Source organism: Drosophila melanogaster, chromosome 3R (genome assembly GCF_000001215.4).
Source record: "Drosophila melanogaster chromosome 3R".
In the NCBI taxonomy this organism is placed as follows: Eukaryota; Metazoa; Arthropoda; class Insecta; order Diptera; family Drosophilidae; genus Drosophila; species Drosophila melanogaster.
In genome coordinates this window covers 24,130,307-24,149,016 of record NT_033777.3, presented here as the reverse complement: position 1 = coordinate 24,149,016, position 18,710 = coordinate 24,130,307, and the positions used below count along the sequence as shown (strand labels likewise).

The 18,710-nt window shown below is 46.4% G+C and overlaps 5 protein-coding genes across 5 annotated transcripts, besides 1 other annotated feature; 1 reads left to right on the top strand and 4 right to left on the bottom strand.

The window, feature by feature from the left end:
* Positions 1 to 49: 49 nt before the first annotated feature.
* Slimp (Seryl-tRNA synthetase-like insect mitochondrial protein) lies at positions 50 to 1,581 on the top strand. Its single transcript, NM_170125.3, has one exon. It carries the CDS (start codon positions 116 to 118, stop codon positions 1,508 to 1,510), a length of 1,395 nt encoding a protein of 464 aa, NP_732958.1. The 5' UTR covers positions 50 to 115; the 3' UTR covers positions 1,511 to 1,581.
* Positions 1,527 to 7,622, bottom strand: Kal1 (Kallmann syndrome 1). Its single transcript, NM_142963.3, has 7 exons — positions 7,357 to 7,622; positions 3,147 to 3,824; positions 2,969 to 3,087; positions 2,715 to 2,908; positions 2,278 to 2,651; positions 2,150 to 2,216; positions 1,527 to 1,821 (listed from the first exon to the last, which is right to left on the bottom strand). The coding sequence occupies exons 2-7, from the start codon at positions 3,791 to 3,793 to the stop codon at positions 1,645 to 1,647; spliced, it is 1,578 nt and encodes a 525-aa protein (NP_651220.3). The 5' UTR covers positions 3,794 to 3,824; positions 7,357 to 7,622; the 3' UTR covers positions 1,527 to 1,644.
* A 458-nt stretch (positions 7,623 to 8,080) lies between these two features.
* Positions 8,081 to 11,122, bottom strand: Npc2f (Niemann-Pick type C-2f). The gene is made up of 4 exons (NM_142962.3): positions 10,817 to 11,122; positions 9,131 to 9,238; positions 8,321 to 8,490; positions 8,081 to 8,208 (listed from the first exon to the last, which is right to left on the bottom strand). The coding sequence occupies exons 1-4, from the start codon at positions 10,962 to 10,964 to the stop codon at positions 8,122 to 8,124; spliced, it is 513 nt and encodes a 170-aa protein (NP_651219.1). The 5' UTR covers positions 10,965 to 11,122; the 3' UTR covers positions 8,081 to 8,121.
* Positions 10,378 to 10,444: a mobile genetic element.
* Positions 11,123 to 11,478: 356 nt separating the features above from the next.
* Positions 11,479 to 14,186, bottom strand: Sec10 (Secretory 10). Its single transcript, NM_142961.5, has 6 exons — positions 14,071 to 14,186; positions 13,106 to 14,010; positions 12,449 to 13,036; positions 12,201 to 12,390; positions 11,814 to 12,131; positions 11,479 to 11,741 (listed from the first exon to the last, which is right to left on the bottom strand). The coding sequence occupies exons 1-6, from the start codon at positions 14,101 to 14,103 to the stop codon at positions 11,643 to 11,645; spliced, it is 2,133 nt and encodes a 710-aa protein (NP_651218.1). The 5' UTR covers positions 14,104 to 14,186; the 3' UTR covers positions 11,479 to 11,642.
* Positions 14,187 to 14,362: 176 nt separating this feature from the next.
* On the bottom strand, positions 14,363 to 18,710 carry Tsc1. Its single transcript, NM_058067.3, has 7 exons — positions 18,613 to 18,710; positions 18,258 to 18,521; positions 17,941 to 18,197; positions 15,569 to 17,879; positions 15,354 to 15,511; positions 15,098 to 15,227; positions 14,363 to 15,040 (listed from the first exon to the last, which is right to left on the bottom strand). The coding sequence occupies exons 2-7, from the start codon at positions 18,349 to 18,351 to the stop codon at positions 14,688 to 14,690; spliced, it is 3,303 nt and encodes a 1,100-aa protein (NP_477415.1). The 5' UTR covers positions 18,352 to 18,521; positions 18,613 to 18,710; the 3' UTR covers positions 14,363 to 14,687.

Here is an 18,710-nt window from a genome sequence, read left to right as displayed (position 1 = left end):
TTTAAACATTGAAATCATTGAAATACCCCTATTAAATCTTCCGGATCTGGCAGCGCTGGCGACAGCTGATTTTGCCTTACCGGCTTATTTTATTTTGCATTCGATAATAAAAATAATGTTGAGCCTGCGAAGTGTATTAAAACACTGCCTTTCGGCAAAGAAAACGTGTAGCAGAAACATCTCCGCGCTGTACATAACCGGCGATAAAGCGAACGAAAACTATGTGACTCTGCAGCCGTACATGGACTTCAATAAAACCTTTGGAGAGCGGCAATTTTTGGAGCAGAGCATCTCCAGCCGGGGATTGGACATTCGTTTGGAAACTGTGCTCAGCAAGTACGAGAAGTATAAAACACATCACGCTCAGCTGTCCAAGGTGGCGGAGGAACGCGAAAGGGTGACCAAGCGCCTAAAGGAGCTAACGAAATCTGGTAGTAGTGCGGTTCAGCTGGAGGAGTTGAAAGAGCATGGGAAATCGTTGCGCAATGAGCTAAAGGCTCTGAAGCAGACTCTCTATCCCATAGAGGATGACTTTATTCATGACTATCTGCACTTGCCCAACCTTCTGCATGTCCAGTGCCCTGTTGGAGGGGAGGAAAAGCTTCTCTATCGTCATGGGATACCCAAATCAGAAAATAAGACTACATCCCACTTGGCACGCCAGGAACTTGTACATTTTGTAGACAACAATCGTTACTACTTGATGGAGCAGGCTGCTCTTTTTGACGTAAATGCCATGCAATCCCTGGCCCGCTATTTCGTCAACCACGGGCACTTCATTCAAACCGCCAATCCGGACTTTGTGCGTTGCGTTCTCCTGGAAGCAAATGCGACACCCTTATCCGACTATCATCTGGTTCAGGAAGAGCACCTGCAAAACAAGATCAATACCGCCTATTTGACTGGAGGTGCGTCCTTCGAGAGCTACCTTGGTGCCATGACCAAGCTGTGCGTGTATCCCTCGGTGCTGCCCCTTCGGTATGTCTGCTGTGGTCGGAGCTACAACAGAGCGGAAGCGGATTTGTATGGGCCCATTCCTAGTCTTTATACGGCGACACAAACGAATGCGGTACAAATCTTTGTGGCAACGCAAACGGACAACGAAGCGGACTCCCAACTAGAGCATATTCTCAATCTGGCAACTGATTTCTACAAAGCACTGGACATACCATTCAGGATTTCTTATGCAACAGCAGCAGATCTAACTCCGGCGGAGAGTATCCGGGCAGTCATCGAAGTTTATGCCCCCTCACTGCAGCGCTATGTGTGTGTGGGACGTATCAGCAACTACGGAGACTTTGTCTCTAAGCGAATCCTTTTTAGCACGCGGCGGGAGAAGCACTATGATTTCTTGCACATGGTGGGCGGACCAGTGCTCTACACCTCGCGACTGATAGCAGCTCTTGTTGAGCATGGCGTGCGCTTGGAAGACTGCAAACTTTTGGGCTCTATTAGTCAGAAACCCGTTCATCAGCAGGATCTACAGCAGTTTAAGGACCTTTTCACGTAAAAAACGATCGGTGTTTAGTTTCTTGTTGTTTGTTCTTAGGCCTAACGATAAGTAAAAGTTAAGTTTTACATACAATTATTTACAATCTAATGTAATCTCATGGTCAGCAGTGCGTTGAGCCCATACAGAGAAGGCTAGTCGCTGCACTTGATCTGCAGCTTGGGAAATCTCTTGCGGAAATTTTCACATTTAGGCGTGGTGAAGGTAAAGACATTTCTGGAGTCGTCCAACACGGAATTGGGACTGGAACGGGGAATCCTCAGCACATACGTGGTGTTGTACTTCAGTTTGCTGAACTCCAGCGGGTCTTTCTGCAATCAAAATGAATTTAATGTATCTAACATACGGCAGCATTCGCTTGTTTGATCTTTGTATTTTGGCAAACACCTATGGCATGACCCGATTCTATTCATCAATATTGGGAAAATTTTGATTGGCATTTGACCACGTACTGCCAATTGGAAAGACGTGTTTTCCGTGTCAAATAGAGGAAACACGATTGCGCCTTGTTAAACAATACCCCATGGTCAACGATGTTCCACTAATTTGCCCTTGCCCGGTGGTCCGGCCAATCGGCACGAAGTATTCCGACATGTGGCTCGTGGCTCCCATCAGAGCATCATCAAGGGTATTACTTACTTTGGCGCGAATCGCGCGGAACTCTCGCTGCTCGCAGTTCGTCTCCTGGGGACACAGTTCATAGACCCTGCAATCGGGGTGATGGCATGAAATTTATGCATTTGGGCATTTTGTTTACAAATAATTACTTCTCCTTGTGTGGCTGGAAGCCCAGAATCTGCACAATCATGCCGAACTTCCGGTTTAACCGGAAACCCACTTCATACGTGGCGGCGGCCGATGTCCGGTTTGTAATGGTGGGCGAAACTTCATTGAGGGCAACTGGCTCCGAGGTTGTGGCCCGTTCCGAGCTCATAGAGCTGCTAGTGTGATGATGCCGTCGCCTATTGCCATTCCCGGAGCACTGAAGCGGTGTAATTGGCTCCAGAGGTTGCAGCGTCGTGTTGAACAGCATCGACCACTGCTCGGACTTGAGGCGACGCGAACCCAGGTAGGATATGGCCTGCACTTGGATGTAGTACGAGGAGTTGGGTAGCAGTTCCTTGATTTCGAACTGGTGTGTCTGAAATTATCATAACGTGCGGATTGCTAAGGCGTTACAGGGCACACATCGGGTTCCACTTACATCCTTAACGTAGGAGCTGTTCGTAATCATCGAGGCCTTGGCACTGTTTACGTACAATGACCAGGTGATCTTGTACTTCTCGACAGGCAGGTTGGACTTGGAGGGGCACCACACCAGCTTAAGGGTCATGTAGCGTCCATCGAACTGCTTGCCGATGATCTTCGAATCGTTCGGAGACTTTGGGGGCTTTGGGTCTAAAGAGTTAACAGCAGAGTAAGTGAAGGTTGTTTGGAAGACCAGAACTAAACACTTACTGCCCGTCGAGGGAAAGGGATCGCTTGGCTCGGAATATCCACGGAACCCGTAGGCGTTTACGGCTGCCACTCGAACCTCATACCACCGACCAGGTCGCATGTGAAAGAAGATGTAAGTACTGTGGGATATAGAGGAGTGATGCCATTGTAAAATAAATATACCATGGAATAAACATACTGCTTGCTGTGTCCGATGTTCTCCTCCATGGTCTTCTCCACCTTCTGCCATTGCCAAGGACCCAGTTTTCTGGCTGCAAAATGCCGTCCTATGTGGGATCTTACCTCCACATGGAAGTAGTAGACCAGTAGCGAGGACTCGATCTTCAGATCGACAGCATGACCTCGCGATCTCCGGAAATACAAAATCTTCGGTATGGGCGGAAGCTGTGTGTTGTTCCTAACGCCGAGAGGTTCCACGCACATGGGTCCGCAACTGGAGGGACAACACTTCTGCACCTCTGGGCATTCATGATCGTACTGACAGTTGTCCAGGCAGGAGAGTCTGGCACGCGATTGCCTTCCAATTTTGGGGCAACTGCCGGCTCTGGGTCCCAGCAAAAGCTCCTGGATGCACTTGTTCAGGCACTGTTCCCGTCCAGCTTTGGTTGTGGGATTGCTGCCACACTTCGCCAGGCATTGCAGCTCCAGGATCTTATCCTTAACATCATTGCTATCCCGGAACCAGTGTGCCAGCTTCTGTCGCTGCAGCTGATTCGATGCGGATGTGGAGGTGGAACTATAGGAGGAGGATCCATTGGCCACGGCGCTTGGGAATAGCTGGCCGAGAACAAGCAGCGCCAGCAGCGCCACTTGCATGCTGCCCATCTGAAACGCTCCGATCCTCGGTGATTGCAATCTGCAAATGATCATGCGTCAGGTGATCAGCTCTCGGTTTCTGGACATTCCGTGCGTTCGTAATTTGTGCCGATCATCAGCAGCAGCCCGCTGATTATGCTAAAGGATCACCCGCTCCGCCTGCTCCCCGCGATATCGATGGGAGCCGAACCGGTTTCACCCATTTTGCATGACCAACTAACTAATCATTCCTCGCATTTGAGCCGACCGACCCCGAAGTCGAGGCAATGAAAATGCAAAAAACACATAAATGTATCTCAAGTGCTTGACAGGACTTCAAAGCGCGCATCATAGTGCGTGCCACGAGAGCATCGGACAGACGGCCAGGCGAGGCCAGCTATCTTCCTTTCAAGCTGACTCCGTGATGCCCTGCACTCCGCTGGTCATTTTGAGTTGGAAAAGTATCTATTGTTTTTTTCTCAGTGTACCATAAGAATCACAGCAAGTGTGGACTACCTAATAAAACTTTTTTCTCGTGTGAATATCTTCGCACCTTTCTAAATCCCGGACAGCTCTATTCATCTTAATTTCTCAACGCACCAATTCTCGGAAGCCTTAAGCAGACTCTCGAAATTCTTCACCTGTTAGCCATAACTATCGATGTGCTCGCATCGATTCCAAGTAGGGTATTTAGCACGCAAATGGGAAACTAATGTTTTATGGTATGGTCGATGGTCGTCGGTTTATGTTGTTGTTTAGCTTTTTGTTGCTGTTCGACTGCGTGTGAATGTGCAGGCAGCGAAAACAAAATCGAGAAAAATACGACTACGATGAATGTGCGAGAGCTGCAAGTGGATGTCACCACATCCACAACCACATCCATTTCCACATCCACAGTTGCAGGGGCTGCAGAAGCAGCCGCACCGCCAGCAGCAGCCTCATCAGATCAGAAGCCTAGCCAGCAGATGCCGCACATACCAAGGCGATACAGACACTCTGGGAGCAGGAGCAGTTGAGTGGAGAAGTGGTGCAGCGATTCGGCGGCTGGTGGCGGTGGTTTAGCCAGGAGATGCCATGCTCCAGCACAGTTGGGTTCAGAAATGTATGTAGGCATTGCGATTTGATAATAATTAGAATCCATTCGCAGCATCGAAAGTTTGTACATATCTCAAAGTGCTTATTATTACCATCGCATCATTGAAGGCAACACTGCGTATGGGTAATTTTTTTGATGGAGCTGTAATTATATATTTTCTACTTTCTAAGTACAATTTGGGTTTCATTTGGATCGGACTTGGGATCAATTCTGAGTAGAAGTCGCTTGCCAAAAAGTATGCAATGAATTTACTTGCAAAATAATAGTATTGTTAGTTAAACCTCGTTAGCTGCATTGTTAGTTATAATAATTTGATTCTTAATTGGAAGACATTTTGTGCTGACCGCGTCTGTGGCGACTGCGACTGCCACTCCGACTGGGATGCGATGGGGACTGGGGGCCAAGGAGCTCGGAATGGCTGCGGGGAGCGCAGGCCCGAGGCAGCCTAACTGAGGGACATTAAGCGACAAATGAATGTGCGCGACGATCGACGCAAGAAGATGAAGCGGCGACTGCGAAGACGACGATCGCCAAGAGCAGACGAGATGAAATGCACCAAGTTCCGCGGAACGAAAAATTTGCAACAAAATTGGGCAGTAAAGCGTCGGCAATGCGGGGATTGGGTTGGGGTTGTGGTTGGGGTTTGGCTATGGGTATGCTATATGGGATGTGTGGTGCGGGGTGTGGGGTATGGGGATGAGGATCGCGGCCACGACTCTTCCAGATGAATGGGTTCTCCGGCTGACGCTGATGAGACAGTCGAGTCGCAGCCAGGCTGGCTGCCGTTGCGTAGAGGCGATTAATTGCTTTTAACGATTCAAAAATTCAAAATTACTTTTTATGCTTCACGCACACCAAGGCGATAAGGCACTTGGCCAGCATAGCATAGCACACATATGATGCACTTGGGGAAAATGCTAATAAATTTTAGGAAATTAGTTGGATAAAATGAAAAAATATAAAATTGAAAAACACTACAAAGTATTCATCAAAAAAGAGATGGAGGTAATGGCCATAGTCAAGTTTAAGGTCACGTTTGACCCATATTTTCTGCAAGTGTACACACAGGGGCGTTGCTAAGGAGGGCAGCGGATGGCAATTGGGGGGGATGAGGATGGGGGGCACTAAGATCCGGATCGATTTCGTTGACGTCGTTGCTGTGATAAATCGTTGGTGGTTGCTGCTCTTGCTGGAGTGTTGCTTTTGTTTTGCCTCCACTTGCAGTTGCTCCGTCCCCTTAGCCACCCTCATTCCACCCCCTACCACAATCCCCCATTTGGGGCTTACTACAATGGCAATCCGGCGACAATGGCCAAAACTCGAGGCGGCAGCAACTGGGTGTAATATGATGCAAATCGTTTAACACTTTGACCAACAGCTCATCGCATTGTTGCCTCCGTCGCTGCCAAAGTGCATTGGTGGTAAAAAAAAAAAACAAGTCGAAAAACTTTAACGTTCCAAGAGGGCACGTAACAAAATACCAGCAAATGGGACGGGGAACGGGAGCAATCATCAGTTTTTGGGGACCAGGCGAGAAAACGGCGAGATCAAACCGAGGAGTTCGATGGACTGGCTTTTTACGGGGGGCTAAACATTATCCACGATCATTGCTGAATCACAGTTAACCATAATGTAAATATCAACCGACTGTTTGCTGTTGTGCATTTAAAGAAACCGTGAAGTTCCCTTCTCAAATATCATGAAAATAAAGTATGATTCCATTTTAGTATGCGTCAGATGTCAACGCTTTCGATTCATGCAAATTTATAACCTAAACAATTCATCATCAAGAACAACAAGCTTTACGATTATCTTACAAATTCAAGGTCTTAAGCTTGAGCTCTATATTCTTCAGTATGTAGTCCCTATACCAATTTCACATGATCTAGCTACTCTCTTGCTAGAAACTTCGTATCTTTCCCATTGTTGTCAAGCGCGGTATCCCCCGGATCGCTATGGTGACACTTAAGACCGCTAGGAAATCCAAGTGACCCCAATGGAAGCCCATTTAAGGGGTTCAAGCACCCAGCTGGGCATGTGCTCAAGCTCAAGCTCAAGCGGAGCGAATCCGAGTAGGATCTGTATCCATGGCGGTGTCGAGTTCTACGTCAGGTTCTGAACACGAAGCCGTGCTCAAGGTTCAGCGATATGATATGTCGTGTGTGCATTCATACTCGTACTTCCGATTATAGAGTTCTGTAAAAGCTTTTCTTCTGGGATCTCCTTTCTAAAACTCAAATATGTTCTAAAATCTCTTCTATAGGCAAAAGAACGCCGCCTATGCAAGTGTACGGCTAAGAGAGCTTTTGGGGCGTGAGAAGTGATGTTGCCGCATGTCAACCGTGCACTATCCGATGGGATCTCAGCTCATCCCCTTGGATGCCCCTATATCGCCAGCACCATCTCTACTAGTCCGCAATTAGCGCGAAGACAATCTCATTTACGCCGACGGAATTGCGCAAATGGCGGGCAGTGCGATACATTTTTAGGTACTCACGGTAATGGAAACACTTTCGGATGCACTGGCTCCACGCCTCGTGATCCGTGATCTCGTACTCCCACGCAGTCGGAGCGCCTTCTTTGATCGCTTGTTGCCACTTTAATCTTTAATTCGCCGCACTGTTCCGATTTCCGCTCCTGGGAACTGTTGATCTTAAGTAACAAAACCGAAACCGAATCTCAATCCGAATCAGAATCTGAATCTAAATCTCAAGTGGGAGCTCTTTTCGTGCGACCGTTGCGCTGCAGCCCCCAAGAGAGAGTGACACACTGAACGCCACGGACTCGGACTGCAGGGCTCGAGCTCCAATGCTCCCGTTCTCCCGCCGCTCTCTCGCCACAGTGGGCAAGGTGGTGGATTTTTCGAACATAATATTAATTATAAAATATTCAAAATAATCACACAGCATATAATAGTTTGTTACATAACTATTTTAAGTTATAAACATATATTTCTGTTATATTTAAATAGTATTGTTTATACTCGACTGTTTAAGTGCTATATCAGCGATTTGTACCACTGTGCCGTGCTCCACTTGCTCCCGCTCCCACTCACCGTGTGTGCCGTGCCAAAACGGAGATCTCCACCTCCCGTCTCGCTCGCTCTCCCTTTCTACTACTACGATGCCGCGCCCCTTTGTTTTCATTCAAAATTTCATTAAAGGATGCACACATGCACACCTCCCCTCCCCCACACACACACACAAACGCACTGGTCTGTTGATTTGCATGCACCAATTACTTTATTTTCGTGATTACACATTTACACTGTGATTACAACGGGAACCTGGAAACAGATTAGGTTCTGATCGTTCGCATCCTTGGATTCCCACAACATGCTACCTTTCATCTGGAACACAGAGAGAAATATATTATATATATATAAAATATATAATTAAGAATATGTACGAATGAATATTAATGGTGATTTGTAGAGTTTATTGTAAGGGTTCTTTACTTACCACCGGCAAAGTTTCGTTCACAAAGATATTGGCCCAATAGGCCTTTCCACCACTTGCGCTCTCTATGCATCCGTGATCTCCGTCGCAGGGATCGGGAGTTATGGCCGCCTGGGTCTTGATGTAGTTAAACACCCATCGGACTTCGTGCTTCAGAAAGCTGACGCCATTGCCTGTTAATGGGATAAAATAATAAGTTTTACTATAACATAAAACAATTATACTATTACTATCATTTTGGCTTGGCTGTACGTTTTTTATCAAAGCTGAAACTCTAATCCAATTATCTGAACATGTTTTGCATGCTCTCTTTAATCGAATTTTTGGCCAATCTTCGTTTCAGCCCCCTATCGCAAATTAGTACTCCAAATGTTCGATTCGTGCTGAGATCAATCGTTTCGATTTCGTCTCCATTTCTGCTGATTCATCAAAATACCATTAGGCGTTTAATTTATTATTTATGGATCGACTGTGGGGCTGAGCCTAGGTTGCAATCGAAATGCATTGAACATAAACAGTAGTAGTAGTAGCAGCAGGAAATTCGGTGAGTTTTTGTAGATATACAATCTTCACCAGCTTATCATTATTGCCACCATCATTTGACCATGCATATTCAGGGAATTCAGGGGGTTCCAAAACACCTTGCCCCACCCGAACATCCGCCATTCACCTGATCGAAGTTCTTCGCCCGCACCACATCTATTTTTATTTCCGACTGACTTTTGCTCAGAACGCGAGTCGAGTGTACGTTGCTCTGAGAAATCCCAATTCCGAATGCACGGATCTGCTGTTATCAGCGGAGCACCTACATACCATTATCATCGAAGCGCACAGTAACCTTAATTGTCGCGTTCCGGGCCATGGAGCAGGGCAGTGTCGTACAGCTCTCGATGTCCAGGTAGCTGACCTGGTACAAAGAACCTAAAAGAGGCAATGGAAACAGATTTAAAAGGCACATAAAACCAGAAGATATGGATCTTTTAGCTTTAGATCTTATGCTAACAACATGCTAAAATAGTTCGTAGTTATTCCTTTAAACATAATAAGGATACGATCCATAGAGTAGGTAAGGTTGGGCATTCTATCCTGAATGGATTTGGTTACGTGACATAGTACATGCCATTCAACCATATAATTAACACCTGGCAACAAAGTAAAAAACTTTACTCTCAGCAACTAAGCCGAATTATCTGCGATCCACACAGGCGATCGCCTATACATACTATATACGCATTTCTAAATAATCTATGACCAAGTGCACTTCCCAAGGCCGTTAAAAAGTTTCTATCTTCAAAAAATGAACCGCGTTCAGCATTAGATTACAACACTCAATTAACTTGGCTGCTCATTGATTACTGCCCCCCCAAAGTGGGCGTTCGCCTGTCTATCAGCGTCATAAGGTAATCCCCCATAAGGGCGTCATATCTGTTTGTTTACAGTTCCTCAAATCTAGAACATAAATCATGTATTTACTGTGCACAGTCCATAAATACTCCATTTAATCAGACATCGTAAAAACCAGAATACAATTAATAGCTCGTGTTTTGGGCAACCAAAACTAGTTAACGAAGGTTTGATGCCCTAAAATCAACTAAGCTGGGTAATTAAAAGTAGTTAAAAATAGGATTTCTTTTTCCTTGACTGCAAAATGAACAGCGTCAATCTAATTTTATATTCTGTTGATAATGAAAAATTGAAAACAAGTAACTATATTCGGGTTTTTTGTTGATGTCATTGGAATATCACGTTTATTACGCCCACAGATCTTACCCACTTTCAAATTAAGCTCTGATAGTATTTTTCGATTATGGTAATGTATCATAAATTAGATTTATCATGTCACAAGTATAAAGTGAAGTTAAAGGCGCTACTATCGGGGAATTACTCTTTATGACTATTATATATATTCGTTACTCATAGAGTAATAGGGTATACTATATTCGTTTTTTGATATTTCCATACGTAGTTCTTAAAATCCTATAACCATAAATTTATATTTAATCTCGAAATTGATTGAATTGCAAGATTGCAAGATTCAATCCTTTGCTCGGACTGCCTTAAGGTGACTAAGGGGTATCTGATGGTCGAGGAACTCTGTTATATCGTTTTCTCTTTTGTCAGATTGCGCCCTGTGAAATTTACAATATACTTGGCAGCGATATAATCTGAATTACAGTGCACAATATTGGATCCATTAAAATTCCCGAAAATGGGTGTTGCGGAAGTAATTCCTTATTATTGTATTATTATAGTATTATTCGGTAGGTCGATTTTCCACCGGAAGATAATATTTTAGTAGAATGATTTCTAATTCTAATATTTTTTCGAATATAAAGCTTTTGAGGTTTCTTTTCGAATGCATACCTTAACAAAGCCATGGTGTATAAGAAAACTGCTCGAGATATTTTCTTACCGTTTTTTTCCCCTGTGGAAATCAATTGATTTTATACGTTGTCTGAATCGACCCACCGAAAAGCACTGATCCTGAGATATACTTACCGCAATCCTCGAAGGGCAAAGATCTTAGGGACAGATATTTTTTGTAAACAGCATCTCTGGTAGACTTGATCGTTCCGCCGGCCAATTCGTGGGCAGCGCAAATAACCAAGAGTATTTTTAGATAGTAATCCATTAGGGCGCCGCGCATGGTTTAATCGACTGAGATCTTGATCGCGGTTTGATTAGAATATCGTCCAAACGAATTTTGCGTAGGTGTGCAAATAAGAAATGTTAATAACAATAACAAAGCAGTTCGTTAATCAGGATCACGGGCTGGCAACGTTTTTTTTTGGCGATACGATTTGCTTGGTGGCTATTAGGTGACTGACACCAAGAATAGTGGGTACCAACAAAAGTAGCCGGCCTCTCTTCGATTGGAGTGCTGGCACTCTCCGGGCAAACGTAAATAAATAAATAATTCGCGGACGCCTAGGCAATAAACTTTGATTTATTGACTGGAAGCCGATGGGAGCAAATAACGCTGACTTTCGCTTCAGCTCCAACTGATAAGGTCAGCGAATCTCTTTGAAGATTTCCAAACGGGAAGTCCGTGACGTAGCTGGAGGCGTGTGTGGGTCTGAGAGTGGGTGGTTGGGCGGCGGGCACGCGTGTGAGTCGCGCCTATAAATACACGAAAGTAAATCAAGTAACGCGGGCGATGTATTGATAAAAGTAACCAGCCACTTGACTTTAATTGAAAGTTAAAGAACATGGCAAGCCATAATTAAACATCATTAGATAATGTCCCCTTTAATAAATCAATTTAATCCGTAGACAGCGAAGGTGGAAAATTTTGGAATGTGAATCATTCTGGACGTCGAACTCCTCACTCAATAATACCCTTCAGATAGTTGGTGTTCTTGATGATCCTGAAATCAGTGCGCAGCTGAATGAATTGCCGCACCACCGACTTGTCCAGATAATTCTAAATAGAGTGGGGTGGATACAGATGGTAACGTAAGACTATCGCTCGACATCAAAGGCACCGCACACTTACCAGAGTGTCACCCGTGCAAACTTCTTGAAGGTTTTGGGGCTTAACAAGTAGTAAATTGCACAATGCATGCAGTATGTCAAACAGCTGCGTGACCAGTGGACTATCCAGCTCGCGAATGCACTTGCGATACTCGTTCACGTCGCAGATGGCACACATGGCGCCAGCCGTGTTGAACTGCATGGTCTGCAGGTGATCGTAGATTACTCGGTGCAACCGAGTTCCAAATTCTGTAAGAACATTCTGCAAATTCTCTCCATCAACACATTTTTTAATCTGCACAATCACGGGCTGCAGATTCTGAACGACTTGTAAGCAGGCCTAGAAAAGAAAAATAAACATTTTTAAGGATAGACAGATAAGCTCGATTTTACTAAATTTATATCTTACCGCTGAAGATATTGTATCCACATCTGTTTCCGGCTTGTAGTCCGTTTTCTTTTGTTCATATTGCAAATATACCTTGACCCAGCCAATAACAGCGCTAATAGAGCGATCAAGACCCTGGTCCAGCTTTGTCTCGATTTGCTCCATCAGAATACGTTTTTTGAACACATAGTCCGAGTACTTGGGTGTATTACTAGAAAAGAATACATTATACATTCTATAAAATGTAAATTAACAAAGTCCTAACATACCTCACACAGGGTATGACAGATGTGTGGCACAGCTTGTCCAGTAGATGGACAATGATGTTCGTCTTTTGCACCACATCAAAGAAGTAGAGCTGGGGAAAGACCCTGCCCTCGGCCAGTGGCACTGCTTGCAGTCCCAACTCCAGTGCGTAATCTACGTGCTCGTGCATCAAGAAACGAAGAAGGATATCGTTTAGCTTTATAGCATTGCCTGGTAGTTCGGTCTCGTTGGACAGCAGGCGACAGCGCTTAAGCGACGCCTTGGCCTCCTGCAGCATGTTGATGGCCAACTCTTCGGATAGGAACGTCTCCCCGCCATAGTCCTCGATGGCAGCAATATTTATGTTAGCCCGCGTGGCTATCAGCACCTCCATGTTTCTCCGAAAGCCCTTAGTAGTTGCAGTCTTTTGGTGTTTCTTGCTGGCATAGAACTTTTCCAGCTCTGTGGAACACTTGGCTGTGAGGCATTTGGTCTCCATTTCGGCGTAGCCGGCCAAATGCTTTATAAAAATCTGCTGTGTCAGCTTCTGTAACAAGTCGTCGTCGATCGTGGACATGTAGATTTGAAGATCTGTTGACAATTTTAGTGTGCTGCAAAGTGGTTGTGAAATGAAAGTAATCGCAAATTTTGACATTTAACGTAACTTCTGAATGACTCACCGCGAGTATAACTCATAAAGGGTGCGAAGATATTTCTCCTCGTCTTTTTTGTCCTCCAACTTAGTCATGGCGTACTGGTGAAGCTTCAGTTGATATATGTTAAGTATGAACTTGGACATAACCTGCTGCGGATTGGCAAACACCTTCTGGATTATCTCGTAGTGATGCTTGCATAGCGGTACAATGCCTATAAATATGTCTTTGCCACTGTACGGTTGCATTTGGCTCTGCTCGATGTATGCGTCTACACACTGAGTGTAACCCTTGAACTGGGACAAGATCTGGGCCAGTGTCTTCATGCGCTCGATGTCCTCGCTCTTCTGGGCGGTGGCAAACTCTTCGATCAACCGCCGCTCGACTTCATCGTATTTCTTTTCGATTTTTCTTTTGGATTCCGCAAAGTTTCCGGGCGGCAGATCCTGCGAGATAGCGTAGAGCTTTTGTATCACATCTGCGGCCTCACTTAATCTTGCGGCATCCGCAAAAATATCGTTGACAATCACAGGGCCAGCGGCTAAAAACTCGGACATAAAATTGAGTAACTTCTGGGCCTCCACTGAACGACTGCGTGGAGTGTTCACATTCTCCAACTGTTCGCCCAGGTGCATGATCTTGCCGGCCACCGAATTGATTTTTTCGTCCAGCTGGCCGAACACATCAATGGCCGTTTGGTGGCGTTCTTGGAGCTTGGCAATCTTTTTGGCGTGCGACTCCTTCTCCTGGCGCAGTGACTCCTCTAGCCGTTCGCACTTGCTTTGTTGCTTCTCCTGCAGGATCTTTAGGTCCTTAATGGTCTGGATGAAGGTATCGTGGAGGGCCACAGGATGAAAGTCCTCGCTGTTCTGGAGTTCATTGTTGGTGCGCCAAGTCAGACGCTCTATGAACTCGCCCACCTCAAAGGGTTCCTGTTGGTTATGATTAATAAATATAAGCCATAATCGGGCCTACGTGACCTTTGAGCCCACCTGTTCAAACTCCTCCATGTATTGGGATAGCATTTTAATGTATTATTAAGTTTTCGTATTTAAATGATCTGATTTAATAGGCGTTTCTTTTCTGCTTCTTCTTTCTATATTATTGTTGCTTCCGCTCAGCTGTTTCGTTTAAGGTTGCCACACTTCTCACTTTCTTTCAGCTGGCAATGTCGCTCGGTTTGTTTACGTTTTTGTTTGCTCTCTTAGCTAAAATTTAAATGTTTGGCGGTTGTTATATAACAAATAGTATGTTTACAATTAAATAAAATAAAACAATGCTTTTATGTTTGCTGATCTTAATCAAATGTTTATTATAATATGAATGCGCGTCTTACTTATTGCCTCGTATCAAAACCACTTTTTTACAACAAATTGCAATGTGCTAAACAAGTTAAAATTTCAAACATTAATATTTTTTATAACCTTTATAATTATTGCGTGGAGTCAGCGATTTATTAAACCTTAGTTACAGTTTTGAACTGAATATGAAAATATGAAGAACCAATAACTTTTTTTTGTAAATTTTCTGTGCGGGTTTTCCCAATAGACATTTGTTTAGCGAAGGAAAGCTAGTTCTTATTTGTTTTTACAAACTGCGTCTGCTGCTACTACTGCAGTTGATCCTGTTGCTGTTGCTGCAGGTGCAGGTGCGGATGCGGATGTGGGTGGGTGAGCGTGTGACCGATGCCGCCGGAGGTCGACGGCAAGTCCAAGGCGTGCGGCACGATGTTGATGGCACTGGCGGTGCTTGCCGAGGAGGCCAGATCCACGGCCGGCGGACGCACTTCGTCCTCGAACTGAGCGCCACCGGCCATGCTGTTCAGCACATCCGGAATAGTGGGCGTGTCCACTAGCTGGTGCAGGTTCTTCAGCTCCGTGGAGCGTAGGCTGGCGGATAAGCTCTCGCTCGAGGCCAGCGACGTGGATAGCGGTGAGTTGCGTTCAATGGATGAAGCTATGTCTGTGGGAGAATGCAATAGTAAGTATTCTTTAGCTGCGAAGCAGCTCTTGCACTCACCAGTTCTGTCCGTGTCCGGGGAACAGGTGTTATGACCTGTTGTTCCTTGCGGCTGCTGCATCATCATCATCAGCTTCTCCTCCATCTGCATAATTATCTTCTTTTGCACGTCATACTTCTTGTTCACGGACTGCAAGGACGACGATTTTTAAGGCTTATTACTCTTAATTGAAATGAAGTTACTGGTAAACACAGACTATTTCTTAAAAGTCCGAACTATTTCAGATAAGTATACGATTTTAAATATCAGCCCTACCTTAAACTTTTCTTCGTACTCATCCTTGACGGTGCTTAGAAGTCGCTTTTGCTCCGTCATGGCCTTCTCGCTGTTGGCTAGCTGGGCCTGCAGGTCGCTGATCTTGTGCTTCATGCTTTCCAGCTGTGATGTCTTCTCGTCCAGGCTGTGCCTCAGATCTTAATAAATAAACTGAATGATTAAACATCCGTATCATATAAACAATGAATAGGCACCCTTCAGTTCCAGGTTGCTGCTCTCTTGTAGCATCTGCAGTTCCTCGTCGCGGGCCCTGAAGTTATCGATCTCAGCCAGACGGTCGCGGCAACGCACTTGCACCTCACCCATGATAATAAACTCGGCCTCCAGTCGTGCCAGCTCCTGCTTGCACTGCAGCCCAATGTCCGCCTGCTGCTGGGTGTGTTGAAGCTCGGTTCCCAAACTGAAGACCTGACCTCGCAGAGACTCCAGTTCATAGTTCATCTCCTTGTGGCGCGCCAACTCGCTGGTGAGTCGCGTCTGCAGGTCATCGTTTGCCTGCCGCAGGCACTTCTTTTCCTCCAGTTCGTGCTGGTACTTAGCCCTCATTTCGCCCAGCTCCTCCTGGTGGATGTTCTGGCGCTCGTTGGCCAACCGAATGGCCTGATCCATTTTGTTTGCCAGATCCTTGTTCTTCGCATCGAAGTTCTTAAGCTGCTCCCTTAACCGATCCCGCTCCATTTCCAGGCTGCGCTTGTCCCTGCTTCGCCCCATGAGTCGTCGATTGCGCTCTGCGTGAATGGATCGACGGTAGCTTTCGTATTCCAGCTGTAGGCACATCAGTTGACCCTGCTCGGCGTCAAAGGACTCATTGGCCTTGATCGCATGCTTAATGTATTCGTCTAGAATATCTTGCGGGTACAGAAGGTTCCTTTCATAGTCGATTCTTTGCTCCTTGCACTCCAGCAGGAGTTCAATAAGCCAATTCTCGTACTGCGCTGGAGCACTGTCCAGTCCTTCCACCGTCTGGGTGGAGGCATGGGTGCAGCTTCTAGCCGTATCCTTGGGCGCCGAAATGGCCAGGTTCCGGCCGCTCCTCTGCAGGCGGCTGCCAGTCTTTTGCGTATTTCCATTCTCCCCTCTTTGTCTTTGGCTCGAACAATCGGCCTCGTCATCATTCTCCTCCAGATGCTGCTGCCGCATTCCGGAAAGGGCCGAGCAGGATTTGGTTCGTCGCATTGGGTTCTCTGCCTCAGTACTCCAACTTGCCTTCTTTGCCGCCGAACTTCTGCTGTCCGCACAGGAACCATTTCCACTGTAGCTTGCCATACGATTGCGGCGCTTCTTTGCCAGCTGGTGCATGGATCGGCTGGTGGGCATATGAAGTCCACCCACACTGCAGAGGTTCCTATCCGTCTCGTTGCACTCGCCACAAACTGCAGCGACCTCCTGCGTGACAGATGGATAGACGGAACCACCAACAAGGGATAAATCGGAGTTAATTTCTGGCAGGCTGCTTGGACAAGGTGTGTTTACAGATCGCTCCACGTTATGCCTGTCCTGGATGACCTGCGACAGGCGACGGTCATAGGCAGTTCCTCTGTTGACCTCCAGATATGAGTGGCTGCTCTCCTCCGCCTCGCGAGAGACATCCGGGAAACTGAACTGACTCTGCTGGTCCTTGCGCATGGGTGAAGAAGGCTGGCTTACGGCGAAGATAGCTCTCACAGCATGCGAATTGACCGCACGTCCCGGCTGCTTGATATCCCTCATATCCTTTAAGGGGGTGGTTTCCGGTGTGGCCTCCACAGCTGCTTCGGGCGGTGAGGAGCCAGTCATGCCAACCATAAGCTGAGAGTTCATAGCCGGTTGTAGTGGCAAAATAAACGATGTGGTGGGTGTAAGCGGTATGCCGCTACTGGTCGTGGCAATCTCGTTATGCGGACTCCAGATCGGACCCACATCATCACCCGAGGCAAACGAATCGAAGCGGGTGTAGACATTTCTCGATTGCTGAAACTCCCTCAGCTGATAGCTGTAGTCCGTATTCGAGGTATTTGAAGTCATGCGACTGTATCCTGGCGTCATGGGATACGCATAGCTGCCGTCTTCGTTGCTCGTCTCGGGCAAGAGGACGGGCAGCGATAGGTTGGCGCACTCCATAACCACGTCATGCGGCTCCATCTCCTTCCATCGCGTATTGTTTACCTCAGTCTCTGGCGTGGCCGTCACCAGCATGGGATGCACTCGCACAGTGTTCAACAGCGGCTTGATTGTATGCTGGAAGATGCCCCCGCCGTTGCCTCGCTTGATGAACTCCACTAAATAGGCAATAAAGCTGCACGGATACATGCCGTACAGGCGGTGAAATAGCATCTGTAGACCCAACTGCAGGTGGACGAGCTTCTCGTCCGGCAGTTTATTGCTATTCTGCAGCTTCCACGAGGCCAAATGCCCGAACACCTCAAACAGATCGTTAAGAAAGTTGGGCACAGAATTCGGTATGATCGGCAGCAGAGTAATTATGCACAACAGGGCGCTCATCAGCGGAACTATCTCCTTCTCGTGCTGTCAGAGAAATGGAAGTGATGCTGAACTCGGACAAAATTGTAAACACCCATAAACTCACCGTCATAAGCTTAAAAACACTTTTGATCAGCCGGTGTTTCTCGATCTTGTACAGCCAAGTAGGGTGATGGCGCACAATGAAGCAGAACACCTGGAGGCTCTGCACTCGGTGCTGCGACTGCTTTAGGCAGTCGTCCAGCTTGTCAAAGATGTACCCATCGTGAGGTGCCTGGGCTTTGACCAGTACCTCCAAAATGCGCTGAGATCCAGTTGTAAAGAAGTAGTCCAGCATGAACTTTACCACCCACTGCTCCTTGTCTGTGGGGAAATGGTATGTTGGAATAGGTGGCATATTAACTGAAACTGGCGAGGACTCACTCTGGGATAGCAACTCCACAAGCTTGCGCTTGGCCTCCTCGTTCTCCAGCGTCATGTTGGACTCCAGGTCACCAATGATCTTCTCAATCACCATGACGGCGGCTTTATTGGTTTCCTGTCGCTATGATTGATTTTTCCGCCCGCCCTCGGTCGACTGTTCCTGCTCCTGCTACTCCGCTCCTGGTCCTTCTACTCCACTCACTCGTCGTCGTGGTTGTCTTTTGCAGAGCTGCGTGTGCTTTTTCTCGTCTTGGTCGCTGTGAACTGGAGAACAAGGGTTGGCATTGAAATTCCCACTGCGTTCGATGCACTGCACTATTGTTTCGGTTGTGGAGTGCACATTTAAAATGCTTACCTCTGCTAAACTCATATTTTTTTACATGTTTGTCTTGAAAATGAAAAGGTTATTTTTTTGTGATATTCCTCTTGCGCTGTTATCGCCAGCCAATCGAT

Excerpts from the sequence above, each read along its gene's own strand:
- Slimp (NM_170125.3), top strand. The coding sequence starts at position 116 with ATGTTGAGCCTGCGAAGTGTATTAAAACACTGCCTTTCGGCAAAGAAA.
- Kal1 (NM_142963.3), bottom strand. The coding sequence starts at position 3,793 with ATGGGCAGCATGCAAGTGGCGCTGCTGGCGCTGCTTGTTCTCGGCCAG. Across the intron at positions 2,909-2,968 it reads TCCCTTTCCCTCGACGGGCA|ACCCAAAGCCCCCAAAGTCT; the intron begins GTAAGTGTTTAG and ends TTAACTCTTTAG. Across the intron at positions 2,652-2,714 it reads ACAGCTCCTACGTTAAGGAT|ACACACCAGTTCGAAATCAA; the intron begins GTAAGTGGAACC and ends TGATAATTTCAG.
- Npc2f (NM_142962.3), bottom strand. The coding sequence starts at position 10,964 with ATGCGCGGCGCCCTAATGGATTACTATCTAAAAATACTCTTGGTTATT. Across the intron at positions 9,239-10,816 it reads TTTGCCCTTCGAGGATTGCG|GTTCTTTGTACCAGGTCAGC; the intron begins GTAAGTATATCT and ends TGCCTCTTTTAG. Across the intron at positions 8,491-9,130 it reads TGTGCGCTTCGATGATAATG|GCAATGGCGTCAGCTTTCTG; the intron begins GTATGTAGGTGC and ends TCCCATTAACAG.
- Sec10 (NM_142961.5), bottom strand. The coding sequence starts at position 14,103 with ATGCTATCCCAATACATGGAGGAGTTTGAACAG. Across the intron at positions 14,011-14,070 it reads ACATGGAGGAGTTTGAACAG|GAACCCTTTGAGGTGGGCGA; the intron begins GTGGGCTCAAAG and ends CATAACCAACAG. Across the intron at positions 12,391-12,448 it reads TCTGTCATACCCTGTGTGAG|TAATACACCCAAGTACTCGG; the intron begins GTATGTTAGGAC and ends ATTCTTTTCTAG.
- Tsc1 (NM_058067.3), bottom strand. The coding sequence starts at position 18,351 with ATGGTGATTGAGAAGATCATTGGTGACCTGGAGTCCAACATGACGCTG. Across the intron at positions 15,512-15,568 it reads CAGCAACCTGGAACTGAAGG|ATCTGAGGCACAGCCTGGAC; the intron begins GTGCCTATTCAT and ends TTATTTATTAAG. Across the intron at positions 15,228-15,353 it reads AGTACGAAGAAAAGTTTAAG|TCCGTGAACAAGAAGTATGA; the intron begins GTAGGGCTGATA and ends TCGTCCTTGCAG.